This window comes from Pungitius pungitius, chromosome 9 (genome assembly GCF_949316345.1).
Source record: "Pungitius pungitius chromosome 9, fPunPun2.1, whole genome shotgun sequence".
Classification (NCBI taxonomy): Eukaryota; Metazoa; Chordata; class Actinopteri; order Perciformes; family Gasterosteidae; genus Pungitius; species Pungitius pungitius.
Window position 1 is genome coordinate 17,303,383 of NC_084908.1, and position 19,073 is coordinate 17,322,455.

The 19,073-nt window shown below is 49.1% G+C and overlaps 1 protein-coding gene across 8 annotated transcripts in view; it reads left to right on the forward strand.

The window, feature by feature from the left end:
* Nucleotides 1–968: 968 nt before the first annotated feature.
* Nucleotides 969–19,073, forward strand: part of fat1a (FAT atypical cadherin 1a) — a 58,819-nt gene continuing 40,714 nt past the window's right edge. For 4 of the 8 annotated variants that reach the window (XM_037472302.2, XM_037472305.2, XM_037472308.2 and 1 more), the window contains exons 1-3: nt 2,509–2,692; nt 4,171–7,460; nt 17,266–17,580. In XM_037472302.2, the coding sequence (XP_037328199.2) occupies nt 4,199–7,460; nt 17,266–17,580 (3,577 nt within the window). In that variant the 5' untranslated portion in view covers nt 2,509–2,692; nt 4,171–4,198. Of the gene's footprint in view, nt 1,089–2,507; nt 2,693–4,170; nt 7,461–17,265; nt 17,581–19,073 lie in introns of those variants that run through there. The other 4 variants (XR_005120349.2, XR_005120350.2, XM_037472310.2 and 1 more) reach the window with 2 other exon arrangements.

The window sequence follows — 19,073 nt, forward strand, 5'->3', positions numbered from 1 at the left end:
CATTATCTGTGACAAAAGTGAGAGTAGAAAGTGAGGGGAGACCAAGAGATGAGAGAGAGAGAGACAAAACGTTACACACTTGCTCTGCAGCACACAAGCTCAGTATTTCCTCCCTCCTTCTCTATCTCTCTATCTCTCTTCCTCTCTCACACACGCACACACACATACACGCACAGCCACACATGCATCCACATTGAACCCATAGGTCTCGTTCGTTTACTCAGCCTGTGGGCAAATGTGACTTTAATGAGCCGGTGCTGAATGGACCTTAGGAACAGACCCCAGCAGCCCCCTTTTTTCTGCTTTGGCATTCTTTGGCAGCCGCTTGACAGTATGGTGTCGACTTCAGTTTGCTAACCACATGTTCCAGGAGGACGAATGGAGACATTTGCCCCTCTGATGCTCAAGTGGGTTCGCTGAGCACTTTTGAGACTAGCCGGGGGTTTCTCATGAAAAAAGAGCGACACGACACAGTCCGAAAATACAAAGAAAAGAAAAAAGGCACATAAAAAAAAAAATGGTTGCTTTGATTTTGGAGAGAATAAACAGGGAGCCCACTAAGTTGTGCGCGTGATGATGAGAGGCGTGTGACGTCAGAGCTGAAGGCGTAAGATCCTGGATGCTTTCAAGGAGATCAGATATGCTGCTTTTTTGTGGTTTTTTTCAAATTTCTTTGCTTTTGGAAGGAAATCATTTTAAAAAATGGCCCTGCAGCAAGATATGTATTTTATAAATGGATCAAACAAACCCTTTCTGACGAATGAAAATATAGAATAACATTTAAATTGATATTTATTCATCGCAATAATTGGATTGTTCTCTGTGCAACAAATATTTTCCAAACACGAGTACTGGCGACAAGAAAATCTGGACATTGCCATTTCTTTTTTTTTTTTTTTGTTGACTCGGAAAATGTCCGATATCACCTGAAGGCAGCAGCCGCGTGCAGCTCAACCTGATGCGTTTCTGGGGGAGAGGAGCGAAGCAAACCGAAAGCCTTCAGCTCCACTGCACCGAGACACCGGGTGTGATGGCTCCGATGTGAAGTCGGGTTCGGAGCGGCATCCCGCGGTCACCCAGCCGGTCTGGTGAGTAGCTTATAGCGAGATCAGAGGCTTTGGTTTCGACTCTTTTCAAAACTTTGCGCTCTCTCCACGGACTACTTTTTTCGGGGCGCTGACGGAGAATACGCACGCCTGGCGCACCGGAACGCACCTACACACGCGCGCACCCCCCCCCCCCCCCCCCCACCCCCCACAGGAACAGTACACAGGTTGACAAGTTGTCGAGCAGCATGCGGCATTAGGCTTTCTTCTGCAGGGCGAACCGGCTGGATCCCTGCAGTCCGGGCGAGGGCAGTGAGACAGCGCCATCATTCGCATAGCGGCCACACTCCTGAGCGCCCGTGGACGCAATGTGGGGCCAGTTTTAGGGGGTCTGAGAAGCGGTCAGGATGGCTGTGAGGGGGAGGGGGGGGGGATGGGGCGGGGAGTTGATGGGATCAGACACAAGCTGCTTGGCGAATACACCTCCACCATCAGTCATCTTGGTCTGCTGCCAAAAACACGGACCCTGGAACGCGCTGCTGGACTCTGCTATTAAAAGACAATTACATTAGTGGGAATAATGAGAAGCAGATAATCCCTGGAATTGATGTTTAAGCACCCAAATTGCCCCAACACGAGCAGGGAACTTTGCATTTGCAAGTGTTATTAGCCAATTTGTCATCATAAGGGATGCCCTGACCGGTGATTTTTATTTGCAAATCACAGTTTATCCACCTTTTCACGCTGACATCACAATTATGATAGGAATGTACGGGTCACCTTTTCAGCACAGCAAGCATACGTTATTGTCTAATTGACACTCTGTTTGCCTGCCACCAGCCGGGGGTCATTCTAACCTCACCTTTAATATCTGCTGTATGTTTTCTTTCTCCCACAAAACGGCCTTGACACGGACCCTTAACGGGATAAGTGGTTTGGGCTGCAGCTGAACAGGTGAATATTGGATTAACGTTAGTCCCAATTGGGCCGGATGAGGTTTTGCCCTTCATCTGCCATGTCATACAATGTTAATGGGACTTTGTGGTGAGTTATCTCAGTTTAGATTTTTTTTTCTTCTTTTCTATAGCGACAAACAAAATCGAGCTTAAAAGCATAAAGTGGCATCTTGCGGGTACTGTCTCAGTTGGGCAGAATAGTCCATTTAAAAAAAAGAATAATTAAACAGATATATTATCAATTTTATTTCACTGGAAACGGCTCCTAAAAGAAAGGCTTTGCCCTTAGGGCCCACAGGTGAAGTGGTGGCTGCCACATTAAGATTAAGATTTTTTTTAATTTCCAATAACATGCTGTTACACAAACATAGGCTACAGTGCAATGAGCGAGAGAGAGAGAGAGAGAAAAGAATCAAAGCAGGGCTAAACCCGATCCTGCTTTTCTGAGCGGAAAGGTTTTCATCCCGCTGCCAAAGCCGGTAAGTAGATCCGGACGTGCGCAGCGCGGAGAGATACCGCGCTGCTCCAGTGCGCGAGAGCGAGGCGAGCAGCGAGGGGGCAGCGCGCGGCTCTGAGCCCTAGATGGAGCAGCGCAGCGGAGGAGGCAAGTCCACGTATTACCATGCCGAGATTTGGACTACATGAACTACATGCGAAACCTCCGAATATACGAGATTAATAATAGAAGAGGTACGTGAGTCCTTCTTGCTTGTTTCGGGGGTCTTTTTTGGAGCTTCGGGCATCTGTGGCGCGAGTAAGGAAAAAGTTGAGGTCGGCTTTGTGAGCGCCGCGGGTCCGGGAAAGAAACCACCAGCCGCCGCTGCTCTCTCCACCTCTCCGGTGGGGGGGGGGGGGTGGAAGTTCACCAACCGCTTAATGTCGCTTTTCCAACGCATGGGTTTTGATTTAATTGTGTATTATTCGCACAGGTGATAGTTTACGCCTTGTGTTTGGAGAAAAAGTGCACTGCTTTTTTTCCCTTTCTTCTTTTCTTCTCTCGGTTAAAGCTGTGGTCCGCGCACGGCTGCCATCGTGAATGGCTTTTAGTTGGGGGATGGGGGGTTTGAAATGAAATACTTTTCAACTTTTTTTTTTCTCTCTTGAAAGATTGCATTGGTCGCTTGTGGAAAACAGTTGGCTGGTTTGAGGTTGCAGAGAAGAAAACAACACATTTACCTTTTTTGTCGTATGTGTAAAACATTTTTTTTTTATAAAGAAACCAGAAGTTTTCTTTTCTCTTTTTGCATAATGGTCGCCCACAAGCAGATGGTTCTTTTGTACCTGCGGGGGGTGGATAGTTTCAGATTTAAGGTATTTCCTACTTGGTCTCTGTCACTTATTAACCCCACATAGAGCATTATTAACTAAACCCCGCTCGGGTCGAAAGTAAATATGTCTTTTATGCAGCGCTCTCCTGCGCACACATTCATCTCGCTTTTATGTGTCTTTGTGCGGACTCCCACGCAGCCCGAGACGTTGTAAAGCGGCTGTAAAACGCGTGAACGTGCAATTTTAAAGCCGTCTCCGTAGTCATCTGCTCTGTGGTTTTTCTAAGCGATTGGGGCTTGATGACAAAGAAAGGAGCTCTCTCTCTCATTTGATTTAGAATTGTTGGTCTTTACTGGCAGAAATCCGTAACTGTTGAATCCGTATAAAGCGAGAAACCATTGCAGTTCCATTCATTAGAATTAAATGTGCAGTGAGTTTATACATTTTTGCTTTTTTTCATCTGCAAGTAAAATGTGATTTTCCTCTTGTTGGTTATTTTTTTCTGAGCTCATTGAGCTTGAGATACGTTATATTTTATGAAGGGCACGTATTTGGCATCTGGCTTTGTGCAGATGTTGGAGCAGGTCAGGCTTAGATCTCGTCCCCTGACTGACTGCTCTGCTTGATCTTATTTCCACATGGAACCTGTTCAGCTATTTATCAACCATGCCATCACTTGTCATGACATTTAACGGGGGAGAGCAGGAAAGCGCACGGCGAAGAAAGCAACGCGTTTTTTTTCTGGCAGTGAGACGACCTGTTCATGAGGCATGATAGTAGAAAAGGGCTGATTTCATGTGTCATGCTCTATTTTCTTAAAGGTAATTACGGCTATGACCAAATGCACCATGCCCCATGCTGCGTTCTAACGCTAACGATCCTCTGTTGTTTGTTTCCAGGTGGTTCTGTGAAGATCACGGTACGATAATGGGGAAACTCTTGGTTTCACTGCTCGTGCTGCTCCTGCAGCACCTCTGTGGCTGCGCAGGGAACCAGAGGATGACGGGGGCCGCCTCCATGCAGTTCACCCACTCTGTTTACAACGCCACCATATATGAGAACTCTGCTGCTAAGACTTACTTAGAGAGTCACGCCAAGATGGGGATCTACATCACAGACCCGGACTGGGAGATACGGTACAAAATCATCTCTGGAGACAATGAGAACTTATTCAAAGCCGAGGACTACCTGCTGGGAGATTTCAGTTTTTTGCGAATAAGGACCAAAGGAGGCAGCACCGCCATTCTCAACCGGGAGGTTAAAGACCACTATGTGCTGACTGTTAAAGCTTCGGAGAGGGGTACCGATTTTGAGTGTCGCGCCAAAGTGAAAGTGCAGGTACAGGACACCAACGACCTGAGGCCTCTCTTCTCACCGACGTCCTACAGCATCTCTCTGCCGGAGAACACGGCCATACGCACCAGCGTGGCCAAGGTCACGGCCACCGACGCGGATATCGGTACCAACGGGGAATACTACTACAGCTTCAGGGAGCCCACGGACATGTTTTCCGTCCACCCGACGAGCGGCGTGGTGACGCTGACGGGAAAGCTCGACTTCTCAGAGAAGAAGCTGTACGAGCTGGAGATCCTCGCGGTGGACAGGGGCATGAAGCTGTACGGCAGCAGCGGCTTCAGCAGCATGGCCAAACTCACGGTGAGGGTGGAGCAGGCTAACGAGCACGCGCCCGTAATCACCGCCGTGACCCTGGCCCCCTCGGGTGCGGACCACGACCCCACCTACGCCATCGTGACCGTCGAGGACGGCGACCAGGGACAAAATGGAGAGATAGCGTCACTGAGCATTGTTGCCGGGGACCCTCTTCAGCAGTTCAAGGCCGTGAGGAGCAGCCCCGGGGGCAAAGAGTATAAAATAAAAGCGGTCAAGGATGTAGATTGGGACAGCCAGCCTTTTGGATACAACCTCACTCTACAGGCAAAGGACAAAGGCAGCCCCCCGCAATTTTCATCCGTTAAATTGGTACATGTCACTTCTGCGCATTTCAAAGCGGGCCCTCCTATATTTGAGAAGGAAGTCTACAGAGTCAATCTGAGTGAATTTGCCCCTCTTCTTACACCTGTCACTATGGTAACAGCCCTGCCACAGTATCCACAGCTCAAATATGCCTTTAAACACAAGTCTGACAAGAACAAATTTACTATCAATCCAGATACTGGTTTAATCAGCACCGCAGGACCAATCAATGCTGATTTCACGCCCCGGTTCGAGCTGGACGTGATCACGGTCGACAAAAAAGCGGCGACAAAAGTGATCGTTGACGTGATTGATGTGAATAACAATGCGCCCGAGTTCGAGCAGACGTCTTACACGGCCAGCGTCGATGAGAACGTACCCGCAGGGACCAGCGTGGTAACGGTTAAAGCCACCGACCTCGACAGAGGCGAGAACGGCTACGTGACCTACAGCATTACCAACGTGAGCCCCCAGCCGTTTGTCATCGACTACTTCTCCGGTGTCGTCAGCACCTCGGAGGTCCTAGATTACGAGCTCATGCCAAGGATTTATAACCTCAAAGTCCGGGCGTCCGATTGGGGATCCCCTTACCGAAGAGAGGTGGAGGCGTCAGTCACCATTACGTTAAACAACCTCAATGACAACAAGCCTTTGTTTGAGAACGTCGACTGTGAAGTGACCGTGCCAAGAGATCACGGCGAGGGAGAGCAGATAACAACCGTGTCTGCCATAGACGCCGATGAGCTGCAGCTGGTGCGGTACCACATCAAAGCCGGGAATGAGCTCGACCTGTTCGAACTGAACCCGAACTCCGGCGTGCTGTCGCTGAAGCGGACGCTGGGTGAGGGAGAGGCCGCCAAAGTGTCCGCCCACAGCCTGCAAGTCATCGCGACGGACGGCGAGCACGAGACCCGACCGATGGCCATGAACATAACCGTCATCACGGCGCGCAAGCCGGTCCAGCTAAAATGTGTCGAGACCGGTGTCGCCACCATGCTGGCGGAAAAGCTGCTCCAGGGCAGCAGGATCCACATGCAGGCCGAGCCCGATGACAACTTGATGGACCTTCACTCGGTCAACCGGGCCACTCCGCAGTTCGCAGAGTCGTTCCCGAGTGTCGTCGAGGTGAAAGAGGACCTGCCCGTCGGGGCCCGGATTGTCCACTTAAGTGCCACGGACTCGGACAGCGCCTTCAATGGCAAACTGGTGTACGTGATCTCGGGAGGCGACACGGAGAGCCGCTTCGTTGTGGAAATGGAAACCGGTTGGCTTTTGGTGTATTCTCCGCTGGACAGGGAGACGACAGACCAGTACACCCTCAACATCACGGTCTACGATCTCGGCGTACCGCAGAAATCGTCGTCGCGCCTCCTGGGCGTTAAGATCCGAGACGCCAACGACAACAGCCCGAACTTCTTGCAGGACTCGTATTCGGCCGACGTTAGTGAGAGCACGCCGGTCGGCACCGAAATCATCCAGGTGGATTCGACGGACAGAGATCAAGGAGACAACGGAGTCGTGAAGTATTCAATCCTGGGCGGCACGGATCATTTCGCCATTCACGAGACGACCGGCGTGGTGACTGTGACGCGGCCGCTGGACCGCGAGCTCCACCCGGTTTACCTGCTGAAGATCGCGGCGCGCGACCAGGCGGTCAACGAGCCCCAGTTAGTGTCCACGGTGCCGCTGAAAATCACCCTGGAAGACGTGAACGACAACCCGCCGAAATTCGTCCCCCCGAACTATCGCGTGAAGGTGAGGGAAGACCTTCCGGTCGGCACGGTTGTCATGTGGCTGGAGGCTCACGACCCCGATGTCGGACCTTCCAGTCAGGTGCGGTACAGCCTCACCGACAACGGGGACGGAAACTTCGAGGTGGACAAGCTCAGCGGCGCCGTGCGGATCGTGCAGGCTCTAGATTACGAGGCCAAGCAGGTGTACAACCTGACGGCAAAAGCCAAAGACAAAGGGAAGCCCATGTCCCTGTCCTCGACCTGCTTCGTCGAGGTGGACGTGGTGGACGTCAACGAAAACCTCTACCGACCTTTTTTCAGATCGTTTGTGGAAAAGGGATTTATTAAAGAAGACGCGCTGGTTGGAACCTCTGTGATGACGGTGTCGGCCGAAGACGAGGACAATGGCCGCGACGGAGAGATTCGATACTCCATCCGAGAAGGGTCCGGCCTGGGGATATTCACCATCGACGAGGAAACCGGTGAGTTTCTTTTCTCCGTGTTACTACAGAGATGCGCGAAGCTGTGATTGTTTGCATGAAAAAAAAAAAAGAACAGACACATTGACATCCTTTGCGTGAGGAAAAGGTTCCGCAGCTCAAGTTTATTCAAGTCGCAGTGTGGAACAATGAGTCTGCCAGGAGACGGGAAAACGCGCCCCGATTCGAGTCAATTTTCCTTCTGCGGAACAATTGACGACAGGAACAGATGGGCCAGCCGTCTCTCAGACCTGAGTGGACATTCCTGAGTGGCTCCTGTAGTCCCGAAGACGATTCTAAGTGGCCTCACGCCGTCTTCACTAAATTTACGTATTCCATTTTAAAATAATGAGAATATCTGTCAGGCATAAGATGTAAACGTTCAAATAGCAATGCTTTCTTTGTAACGCAACGGTGCATTTTCAACGTTTTGTTGAGAGGATTTGTTGGCGGGCTCGTTACTGTGTTGCAGATGATATGTTAACACTTGCTCAAATGCCCAGAACAATTTTAACAGACGACTCAAATGAGCTCAAAATAAGCCGTGTGGAATTCCAGGATTTCTTCCCTGAAACCTGATTTGACCGAATTGGACTTGGCTTGTCCTCCTCCTTTTAAAAAGCTTGGTAGCCACATTCTTGGGTGGCCTAATGTTTCCCCCCATATTCGAAAAGTAATGTATCTATGCAATATACATATTTAATGTCCAAATGAGGAAGTGGAACTCAATGCATAATGCATTGATTTCTCAAAGGTTATAAGATAGCTGTGAATGCAATTTGTTAGCGCGCTGCTGACGTTAACTGTTGTAAAAGGGCGTTTTTACTTTTAGTCCAAGTTTATTAACGGATCATCAACAGATATATGTGAATTATTCAATAAGCGAGCAGGAAGTCTCCTCGGTGAACCTGTTGGGGAAATACTTCTGTCTGGTAAATTTAATGGAAGGAAAAGAGCCTTCATGAAGGATCCGCCCGCCTGGACCGTGTGTCGGCTGCGGCGTGTTTGTGATGGTGGCTGAATTCTCATTTGTAATAAGATTTAGTTTTTTATGAACAGAATCGCTGGAAGCTCGAGCCAGCGACTTCCTTTGCAACGAGCACAAGCGCTGCACTTGTGTGTCATTTTGAGGTCAGCTTCTCCCTGTGATGCACTAAGTTGACTGCAGTGGTTGCAGTTGCAATTCGCCAGGAAACAGTACAAACGCAAGACGGACTGGCGGTCCTCCGGGGCGTTAGAGACTTGAAAGGGGCCGCACGCAGCCAAGCGACGGGTCCATGTCTAACTTTTAATCCGGTGTGTGGGGTGCAGATTTAGGCGGCCCTGGTCTGATCTGCCACTTAATCCACGAGGGCCATATTAAGTGATTATCAAGAGGTGCAATGATAGCATTGTCCCCGGGGGTTGGGTCCTGCTATTATGGATTACATCTGAGGTCAGCAGACAGCTAAATACAGCCAAGGCGTTTGCTCCGCTCCGCTCCTGTGATTTCACAGGACGAGGGCTGTGCTTTGTGTGCGTTTAGAGCCTTTAGCTTCCAGGAGGAAAATGAAGGGCCCCGCTGCATATTCGCAGCCGCACGTTGTGAATCTTTAACCAGGATGTGAACGGTTCAAAATTAGAAGAAAAAAAAAACGCACGAATAGGCGGTGTGCGTGGAAAAGCGCCAGGAGCCACGCACCTTCAGTTGTGGAATTTTCCTTTTTGTAATGTGGGAAGAGCGTGTGGGAAGAACGTTGAAGTGTTTTCCTGTGTTACTCGGCGCTCGTTATTCTAAGCCCAACGCCGGCTTGTCTGCCGGGAGAAACCAGAATCAGTTTGCCTCGTGGTTTTTTTATCTATGTCGTAGTGTTTTTGTTTGTTCTTTCACCACAGCGTGAAGCTCTCTGCTCTCGGCTATCCACAACACAGCGACAACAATACTACTTTTGCGGCTCACAAAAGTGTTGCTGTGGAAAAAGAACGTTGCGCTCTGTGGTTGCTGATGCCAGGAGACAGTGAGTGAAGCTCCTCGGGTAGGTGTATCTGACAAATCGCACCAAAGCTTGTATTTAAGAATAGGCCTGCTTCCCACTTCACTGACGCGCACAAACCACACAGGGAGCAAACAAGTTATTGTTTGCGAGGTACTGCAATTCGAATTTTGTCCGTTGTTGCTGTTTGTTAAAATTGTTTTCGTTTCATTTGCATTCGGGAGGTAAAAGAACCCTTTTAATCGAAGCCTCTTGGCCAGATGTGGTTCCTTTTCTCTCTGACTGCTCAGGGAGCTCATGGCAACTGTTGGCCCAGACAGTCTGTGTGTTATTAAAAGCTCTGTGGTCACTGGCCCGCTGCCATCTTAATTTAAACTTACTCTTATCAAATCTCCTTCCAGGGCCCCTTCCCCTGCTGTAGACTACATTTACCATTCCTCCCTCTAATCTGGAGAATTTTCTCATAGTCAAGTGTTCTTTTCACTGACGGAGACCCAAAAGAGCCACAAAACTGAAACTTTTATAATACTGAAACTATTGTATAAATGCTTCTATTTAAAAGAACAATGTACCGCATTCAGAACATTGCTGTTGCGAAAGAAGAAAAAAAAAACCCAGAGTAAAGAAAGAGTGGAGTCATTTCCACCTGGGCAGAGAATGAAGTCACTCTTTCTCTGTGTGTGTTGTAATACGAGTGTCTCCTTGCTTTTCTTACACAGCCGGCGCCAGCTGCGTCTGCTTTTGGTGCATGTGAGTGCATGTTAGTGCAGCGTGCCCCCCCCCCCCCCCCCCCCCAGCCCCGTGGGCCGCCGCTCTGCACCGCTCTCATGCAGCAGTTGCAGCAGTCCATAGCAGCGGTTAGCCGTAGCCGCTGATATGCGCTGTTTTGGGGCTGTCCGTTAGCATTGAGCGTCCATGTTGAGGGCCCCGTAAGCAAAGAGGCTCGCCACGGTTTCACTTGATCGGGGCCCAAGAGGTTAGGATTACCCGGGGCGCACGCCAATTGCGTCGCGAAATGGCCGATTTGTGATTTCCACTTGCTCCGGATGATGCTTGGACGCTCGACCTCAGCCGGCCAGACTGGCTGCAACTTCAATTAAAAGGTTCGGGATTAAGAGTTCGAAGTGTGTTGTCACTGTTATAATGTCAAAGGTCAGATCAGCAGCAAACGTTCATGATGAGTCGCCTTATTGTTGAGGTGAATGAATGCTTCCAGGTGCCAGGGCTGGTGATAAGCCACGAGCAATAAAACAGTCTTATCGTGATGAAAAAGGTCTCCACTCCTTAAGTACACTGGAATCACGCTCGCCCTGACGCACCTTCAGACATCAGGCAACAGATTAAAAAATGCCTGTGTGTTTTTTTTTGCTTAGCCAATAAGTAACTCTTTCATTATTCCCGGATGACTAATGGAAAGTCAGGACGCTGATCAAAAGCCTTTTGTTTTTAGACCAACTAGTGCACGACATTGCCTCGGTCCGCTGGATGGAGGTGATGCTGATGTCTTGAGATGAGAAATGTCTTTTGACAGTGATTGTCCTTTGGCTCACTATCCGGCAAGGGCGCCGCGTCACTCAAGGACCTCCAGTTCACAATATATACAGACCATCACGGTGATGGAATTAGCCCCAGAACAGAAATATAGAGATGGGTTGCACCGAGGGAGGGGTTGGGAGGAATAATGGCTGCTGCTTGAAAATAAAGGTCAATTAAAAGGTACACAACATGTTTTACTTCTATCAATCACCGGTATTACTGGACCGTCCTATCACACTTGGGTAGATGTTGAATTTTGTTAACGTGCAGGAACATTAGGTATGTAGATGTCCGAGATGGAAGTGGATAAGCTTTGTCTGCCGCGTCATCCAATCCTGGAGTGAACATCATCCAGTGAAGGCTGCAGGACAATATGTTTGGGCGCCGCACCTTGAAAAGGAAAGAGTAGCTCAAGGCTATGCTGCTGTGGAGGTGACGGTACGGAGCTGTCCCTGTTGTTGTGTCTGAGTTTGAAGGGAAATGTACAAGGTGACCAGAGCAGAGTGTGTTTGGGTCCAGATGATATGCAGAATGCTGATTGTATAATGCATGCATTGCCCTTTCTTTTTGGATAATATATGCATTGCCCTTTCCCTCTGAGCCTGTGCTGTAAATGCGTTCTTTGTTATAGCAAATGAAACGGTGTGACGCATAATAACAAAGTCCCGTTTTTCTTTCTTCCATTTTTTCCAGCAGAAATACAACGGCCAGTCCGTTCCTTCTTTCTTCCTTCATCAAGTTAAACAAATTCCCGACAGTGACAAACAGACGCAGGCGCGTGTTTGCTTGCGGCCGGTCTTCGGGCGTCGCTTACAGCCGTCGCTCCACGTCCGCGATTTTTCCGTTTGGTGCCGGTGTGTCGGAGATAAAAGTGGGACTGCAAAGTGGCACATGACTCCGAATGGTCTTTGCTTGAGTGCCGTTGCTGTGGAGACGGGGACCAGGAATGTGCACAGGGACAAAGTTGACTATAGGTTGCTAAATGAAAAACACAGTTTGCCTTCCTAAAAGTATGTTGCCCTATCAGGCCATTAAATCTTTTTAAAGAACCTCCAGGCTGCCTCGTGCAGAGGATGGGCCTCATTGTGGGACACTTATTTTCATTCTAACACATGAATTAGATCTTAAGGGCCTCGTCTGTGTTCCCGTTGATGTTCCGACGATAATGCGGCAGACTTTACACCTCTCAAAGCGGCGTTTTTTCACAGCAGGCCCCAAAGGAGCAGTCCGACCTCTAAAAGGGATGTAACGCACATTTGCGTATTTAATCTAGTGAAATGCGATGCTAATAAAAAAACTGATTATGAGTTTGCTTTTATTCAACGCGTGGAAAACCGAGCACAACCTGCAGGTATGGCAGGCACAGCAGTGCGCAGCTTTATGTAGGACAAACAGCAGTGATATTTTGAAAAGATTAGCATCTCCTTCACAGACACATCTGAGAGCGTATTCGCCGGGGGGGGGGGGGGGGCTTTCACTGCTAAATTATGGCAGAGATGTACGAGATACTGACATGCTTTTATCCCTTTATTTAAATATCAGCAGTTGTGTCAAGTTTTTCGAGCCAATTTCATGGTTTCTGGTACTTGGCAAGCGACAGTCCTTCCCACAGACACGCTCAGGTGGGGTGTGTGTGTGTGTGTGTGTGTGTGTGTGTGTGTGGTTAATGCTACACGAGGACACACTATAACGCTGTGATTTTGCCTTTTGCTTTGAAGAAATTGTGCAAAAATCGTGTTAATTTTCCTTTCTAGAGACAAGGATAAAAAGGTTGACGCCACCCTCGTGTTTGAATGATTGATGTGAAACGCAGGCCGTCAGACAGGTATCTACAAAGACAGACACACACTGGGAAAGCGGCACCTCTGAAGTGCGTTGATTATCCTGTTAGCTCTGTTTGGTTTTAACAAACTCAAGTGTAAAAATGTCAGGCTTCTGACGCCTGTTATAACAATGTGGTTGCCAGCCTAGGACACCTAGGAAATATATATATATATTTCCTAGAAATATATATATATATTTCATTAATATTAATACGGTTCACTTACTACTGGTAGATTTTGTTCTGAAGCTATAAGGACGGTGTTTTGTTGTGTTGAAAAGGTATTGATCCGGAGTATATTGGAAGATTAAAAAAAAAAGAAGAGATGTTCAGGGGTTGGGGGGGGTGAATGATTGTCTGTTTTCCTTATTGTTCCCAGAGGCACAGAGCTCCTCTGGGGCTTGGTGGTATAGAAACCGCTCCTAAATAACGCTGTGATATCGACCTGCTCAAAGGCTGCTGAAAGGACGCTGTTCCCAGCAACAATGGAGGCTCTGTGCCGTGGGCTAAGCCCCCCCAAAAAAGCTATCCCGACTGGAATTAACAGGCAATTTATTTATTTTTTTTAAACGAGGGAGGAAAACCCATTCGGACATGCATCACAGATATGCAACAAGTGCATCAAAAGATGTCAGTCAGCGGTCAGCGCGCAGATAAATGATTCTCACCGTTTTCCCGTCATACAGAAGGGGCGACTTCATTAAAACGTCTGCTTGGACTCTTTGAAAAGTGAGATTAGTGTTTGCCGTGCCCGTCTTTTACTTTTATATTCTGGTTCTGCACTCATCAACACTGGCTGTAAAAAACCTTAACCCTAGACCCTAAGGAATTACAAATGCAAAAACAGATGCAAATATGCAGTGCTAAACCTCCAAAAGAATGCCGTGGTTAATTTATTCACTGGATGTCATAGTAACCCAATTCTTGACACGGATATTCAGAACTTGACTGAATGTCCCTCTAGAAGGTTGTGCTGATGATATACCCCATCACTGCTGGAGTAAGATACAGTGAAAGCTAATAACGGCTGAATGTATTAAGTAACCCCCCCCCCCCCCCCCCCAAACAACCATGAAGCAGCACGTTCCTTTTAGCCAGCTGTTGACAGCTGTTTCTCTGCCTGTGCGAGGCCCTTCCGGTTGTTTTATGACCTCCGCGTAACCTTGAATACCAACGGCTTTAAGCCTGTACACTGTTAAATGTATGACGGGTTCATCTAAACACAGATCTCTGATCTCTTACTAAACTAATTCCATTCCCAGTATTACTACGTTGTTCAGCCCGATTCGAGCTCAGTTGTGGATCATTTGAAACGGGATGCACTACACAAAGTAGTTCTAATGAATTGACTAAATTAAAGAAAACGTTGGCCGGATAATATGCAATGAATGAAGAAAAGAAACCAGGAGGATTCAACATTTCGCATTTCACAAATGCAGCAACACAAATTTAGTTATAGATTTTACAACCAAGTCCACAGTGACTCTTCTTTGGCAACCTTAACAATATGTTGATGCCGTGAGAGAGAAAGCTTCTGGCAATGCTTGGAATTCACAGAACAAAACAAAGGGTCTTCGCTTTAGATCCCGAATTTGAAAGGTTTCAGGAGACCTGATGTCTTTTTAATCACAGATCTTGGCCACAGAACGTCTCTGAACTTTGGGGTGATGCGCTGTGTTTAGTTGCCGGGGGCAACAGAAAGCTCAGCTCAGGACCCTTTTCTATTACATTAGGATCTGCAGCGGGATAGTGGAATTTGAAGCATTTTGCACCGGGTTGTGGAAAAAGAGAAGGGGCAAAAGGGGGGGGGTTATGTAAGCCTTTGAGCGGGAGGCCTGAGAAGGCTGAGGAATGCGGGGAAAAGGCTGAGCGGAGTCACCGGAGGTTCAAAGCAAGAACCCGCTTCTTCTTTTCTTTTTTTTCAACTCCGGAATGAACAAGGAGGTCCGGCGGCGCGTTAACCCGAGCGGTTCGAGTGAAAGCCACCATCTGCATCCTGTCCCTCCCCAACATTGTACCGACGGCGTATTTAGTGCTCCGTGAGATTTATTCATGTGTCAGCTACGACGTGCGGGGGAATGGGATTCAGGCGACTTTTTAAACAAATAAAAAAAAAAAATCAAACTGTCTCCTCACCCTGACAGGAAGTCGTCGCTGAATAACCTCACGGCGCTGACTCAAGCACCCTCGCAGGTAACAGCACCTGCTGGTCTCCGTGATTTGAAATCCCTCTGCTCTCTGAAGGCTCCGCTGCACTTTTGAAGAACAAAGCCAGAGGGGAAACCGGGAAGGGGAGAAAAGCGGAAAGCAAATCTGCTTTTTTTTTCTTTCTTTTTTTTCCCCTCTACTTCTTGTGGCCCGAGGGCAGGTTTTGCTTCTGCCTGAGCGGGTAGGCTAGGTACACTGGGAGGGGTGCGGCCACCAGATTCCTCAGATGAATCTGCCGTTCGCTTTGTTTGTAGCCAGTCAGCCGGCGTCTCTTCGTTCTCCCTGCCCATTGTACACGTTTTGTGGTCAAATCGCTCCATTATCCGGGTCCCTTCAGACGTGAATATATATTTAAATAAATCCTGGTGTGCAAATTGGCCTTGACGTCTGGTTCGATAAGGCCAGAATGCGGAGAGTAGCGTCGCCCTCGCAGCTGCGGCATTGTACTCATGTAGCAATTTGTGTTTTTTTTGTTGCAAGCGCTTTGGAGCACGTGTAGCCTTCGACGTGCAAAAAAAAAATATATATATAAAATCCCTCTCAGTCCCTTTTCTTCGGGGGTCTAGAACTCCCGTCGTCCTGTTCTCACAAGCAGCCGCATTGCTTATTCATGGCTAACCTTTTGCTATTTGTTGCACGCGGATGCACTCCTCATTTTCAGCCTCGACGCGATGCACGCATTAAATGAACTATGCGTTTGTTTTTAGTCCTGAACGTCCCTGATGATCTCGTTGCGTGCTGCCCTCGCCCCTCCTGCGTTCTCGGCGCACTCTCAATGCAAAGCGGGAGCGACCTGCGCGCCTCGCCGCCGTCTCTCACCCGCGCCTCAAGCTAATTCGAGAGAGCTATAATGATGACTAATGACAAGAGAGGATCCCGAGCCCAAAATGCAGGGGCACTTAAGTGAAGCGGGGGGGGGGAAGGAGGGCAAATGAGGTGTGAGCTGAGCTTCCCCCCCACCGTGATGGATTATAGAATTCCACAAGAAGTAATTTGGGGTGAACCTGAGGCAAGAGGTGCGTTTTCTTCTCGGTTACACAGCGTCGCGCTGAAGGAACGGAGGCAGCGGCGGCGGCCTGTAGAGCGCCACGCGGACTCATCAGGGAAGGAGCGTGTCTGTGTGTGTGTGTGTGTGTGTGTGTGCGTCCGCGTGCGCGCTGCCTCATCCCTGAGTTATAGATCCAGCACTCACCGCCGGGTGATGATGATGCGGCGGCGCCCGGCCCATGACTCACTTTTATTAGTTTCAGATATGACACGATCAATATGAATCTCCATTTCACCTGTGAAGGTCAAAGAGGTGCGGTTTTATGTGGATTGTTGCCCTTCTCTGCCTTATCTGCTGTGCCTTGCTGTGGAAATAATGGGACCTCACACTGCCAGTTATCACAACAATGTTGAGCTGCTCCCTTATCAGTCCCTCTTTTTAGTTTCAGTTGGTGCCCTTTTAAATATTTGGCTTTTTCTCCACATCACACCCAAGCGTTATCCCTCCAACACAACAAACCCCCCCCGCCCACACAGACACTCTCCTGTGGAAATGCACCTAGTGAGCACCTGGTGAGTGCTTGTAAGTGGGCTCGGGGAGGGGGATGAAAGGCACTAAAGCAAATTCTGTGCCTTGAACTTTGCTATTAGCTTTTTCCTCAGAAAGAAACATTCCCCAGTGCCTCCCAGTCTCAGCCGCTCAAACGGCGTCGACAGTTCTCGCGAACACGGGTGGAGATGTGCGTCCCGAGAGGACGCCGTTTGTTTTTTGTTTTTTTTTCATTTGGAGCAAAGCGATGACGTTGCGTTTTTTTTTTTACGAGATTAAAAGGAAACTCGTCGATTTGTAGCTCAGGCCTCCGGTCTTTTCCCTCAGTGCACGGGGACATAATTACACGGAACTTTAAACTTTCTCTCACCGCATCTGCACTCAGACCGTTTCAGGCTCCAAACTCGTTTCTGACTGACGTGCCGCCCCCCCCCCCCCCCCATCCCCCCACTTAACCATTGTCAACGTATGCGACTCACAGGCCTCTGAAAGCTCTGTTGTTTGCTCGGCTGAAGGCCGCGGCCCCCACATGGCGAGTCGAAAATAAAGGAAAAGAAAACGCTCCCGCTGGTGGATATGTGCAGGGGAGCACTTTTCGGGGGGGGGGGGCGAGGCGCCGTCGAACCCCGGTGGCCAGAAGTCGGGATGTCAGAGGTCACCGAAGCGTGGCGAGGCTCAAACGCTGACTAAAGAGTGTTTCTCCTTCTCTCTGCCGTGTCTCCCGTCTCTCAGGCGTCATCCGAACACAAGAGCTGCTGGATCACGAGACCACGTCGCACTACTGGCTCACGGTCTACGCCGCGGACCGCGGCGCGGTGCCGCTCTCCGCCTCGGTGGAGGTCTACGTCCAGGTGCTCGACGTCAACGACAACGCGCCGCAGACCTCGGAGCCCGTCTACTACCCGTCCGTCATGGAGAGCTCCCCGAAGGACGTGTCAATCATCCAGATCAACGCGGTCGACCCGGACGCCAAGGCCAGCGATAAGCTCGCCTACAGGATCACCAGCGGCAATCCCCAGGGGTTCTTCGCCGTCAACGCCAAGACAGGTGAGGCTGCGATCGGGCGGCGTCCTGTGACCTCGCGCTGAATTTCGGTTTTCCTTCGAATTTGGCTGCCAGCTTGAGAAGCTTAAAAAGATGACTGTTTACAGCCACACTGCTCGCCTAAATAATACGTTTCTATTGCCTCACATCGCCATGGTAACGTCTTATTCTTTTCAATACGAGGTGGTATCCATTGGCGGATCGCTGATAGATTGCGCCAACACTTGGCACCAAAGGCCGAATGTATTTGCCCCCACAGCTTTGTCCAAAGCTATTGATTATTTAAAAGCCGTGAACCTGGCAAAGTCAGACTGTGTAAAGATTTGTGCTGCTTATTCAATTATCCTCTGAGGCTCGAGGGGCCGAGAGTCAGAGATGAACTGTGGCGGCGAGGCTGCCGCTGTGAGGTTCCCGTTTCCTGTGAAAGGCAAGAGCAGTGTGAACACCATGTTTTATCCCAGGACAGGAGTGGGTTGAGCCTACAGGGGGTTTTTCCACTCTAACACTCTAAAGTGGGTTCTCATACGGTACTCTGCAAATGGTGTGATGATTAATATTTCATTGGGTTCCTTTAAAGTTGCAGGAGTCGGCTATGTTTAGTTGGAGAGGAGAGAGAAAACTCGTAAAAAAAAAGGTAGAAAGTGAAGCTCCATCTACATTCAGAGCCGCTCTGCAAATGATCCGATACGGTCCTGTTAAACGGGACCTGATATGAAATAACAGCGTGATTCCATTGAATAACATAGGACGCCGGTTTAAACTCTCCAAAAGGGGCGATTACTGAATAACAGTTTGTCACAAACAGGTGTTTCACCGTCCTCAAAGGAGCGCTCGGTCCCAGCAGACGCTGCTCTCTCTTTCTCCGTGCTCGCGGACGTGTGTGGTCCTGTCCCCCCCCCCCGCCCCCCGAGGTCGTCACGTCAACAAGCTGGGGAGTTATTTCTGTTGGAAGCGGCAACGTGAATTTTTCCGACCAAATAAGGATCCGTCTCCCCCCGCGGCAACGCCCGGTACTTCCCGAGACGGACGGAAAAAGAAAGCAAAAAGTAAAAGTTTAAAAACCTTAGGTATGCGCCGAGGAAAGGGAAAGCGCAGTGACTTTGAATATTTATCTTCTGACAAAGCAGTCACATGTGACGCCGCGTGAGCAGACCTTGAGCTGAATGTCCATCTCCTCCTTTCTCTCCCCTTGTTTACTTTGGGGCAGCTGATCTCCATCTGCTGCCATTTGCTTTTAGGATATCTTTTTTTTTTTTTTCTTTCACCACTAAAAGGAACTCATTGTAAGCCGTTCTTTCGTTCTACTCTGAACATTAGTTTTTCCTTAACGAAGCGCCCGAGGTAAACTTACAGTGCATATCACTTATTCAGACGTTGAAAGTCCTCTCAGCCCACACGTCTGAAAGTTTCTCCCACTCACCGGGGTTGCAGAGTTTTAAATAAAGCTCGTGGTCCAATCCACCGTGGGCAGAGCCGCGGAATTGTATCTTCACGTG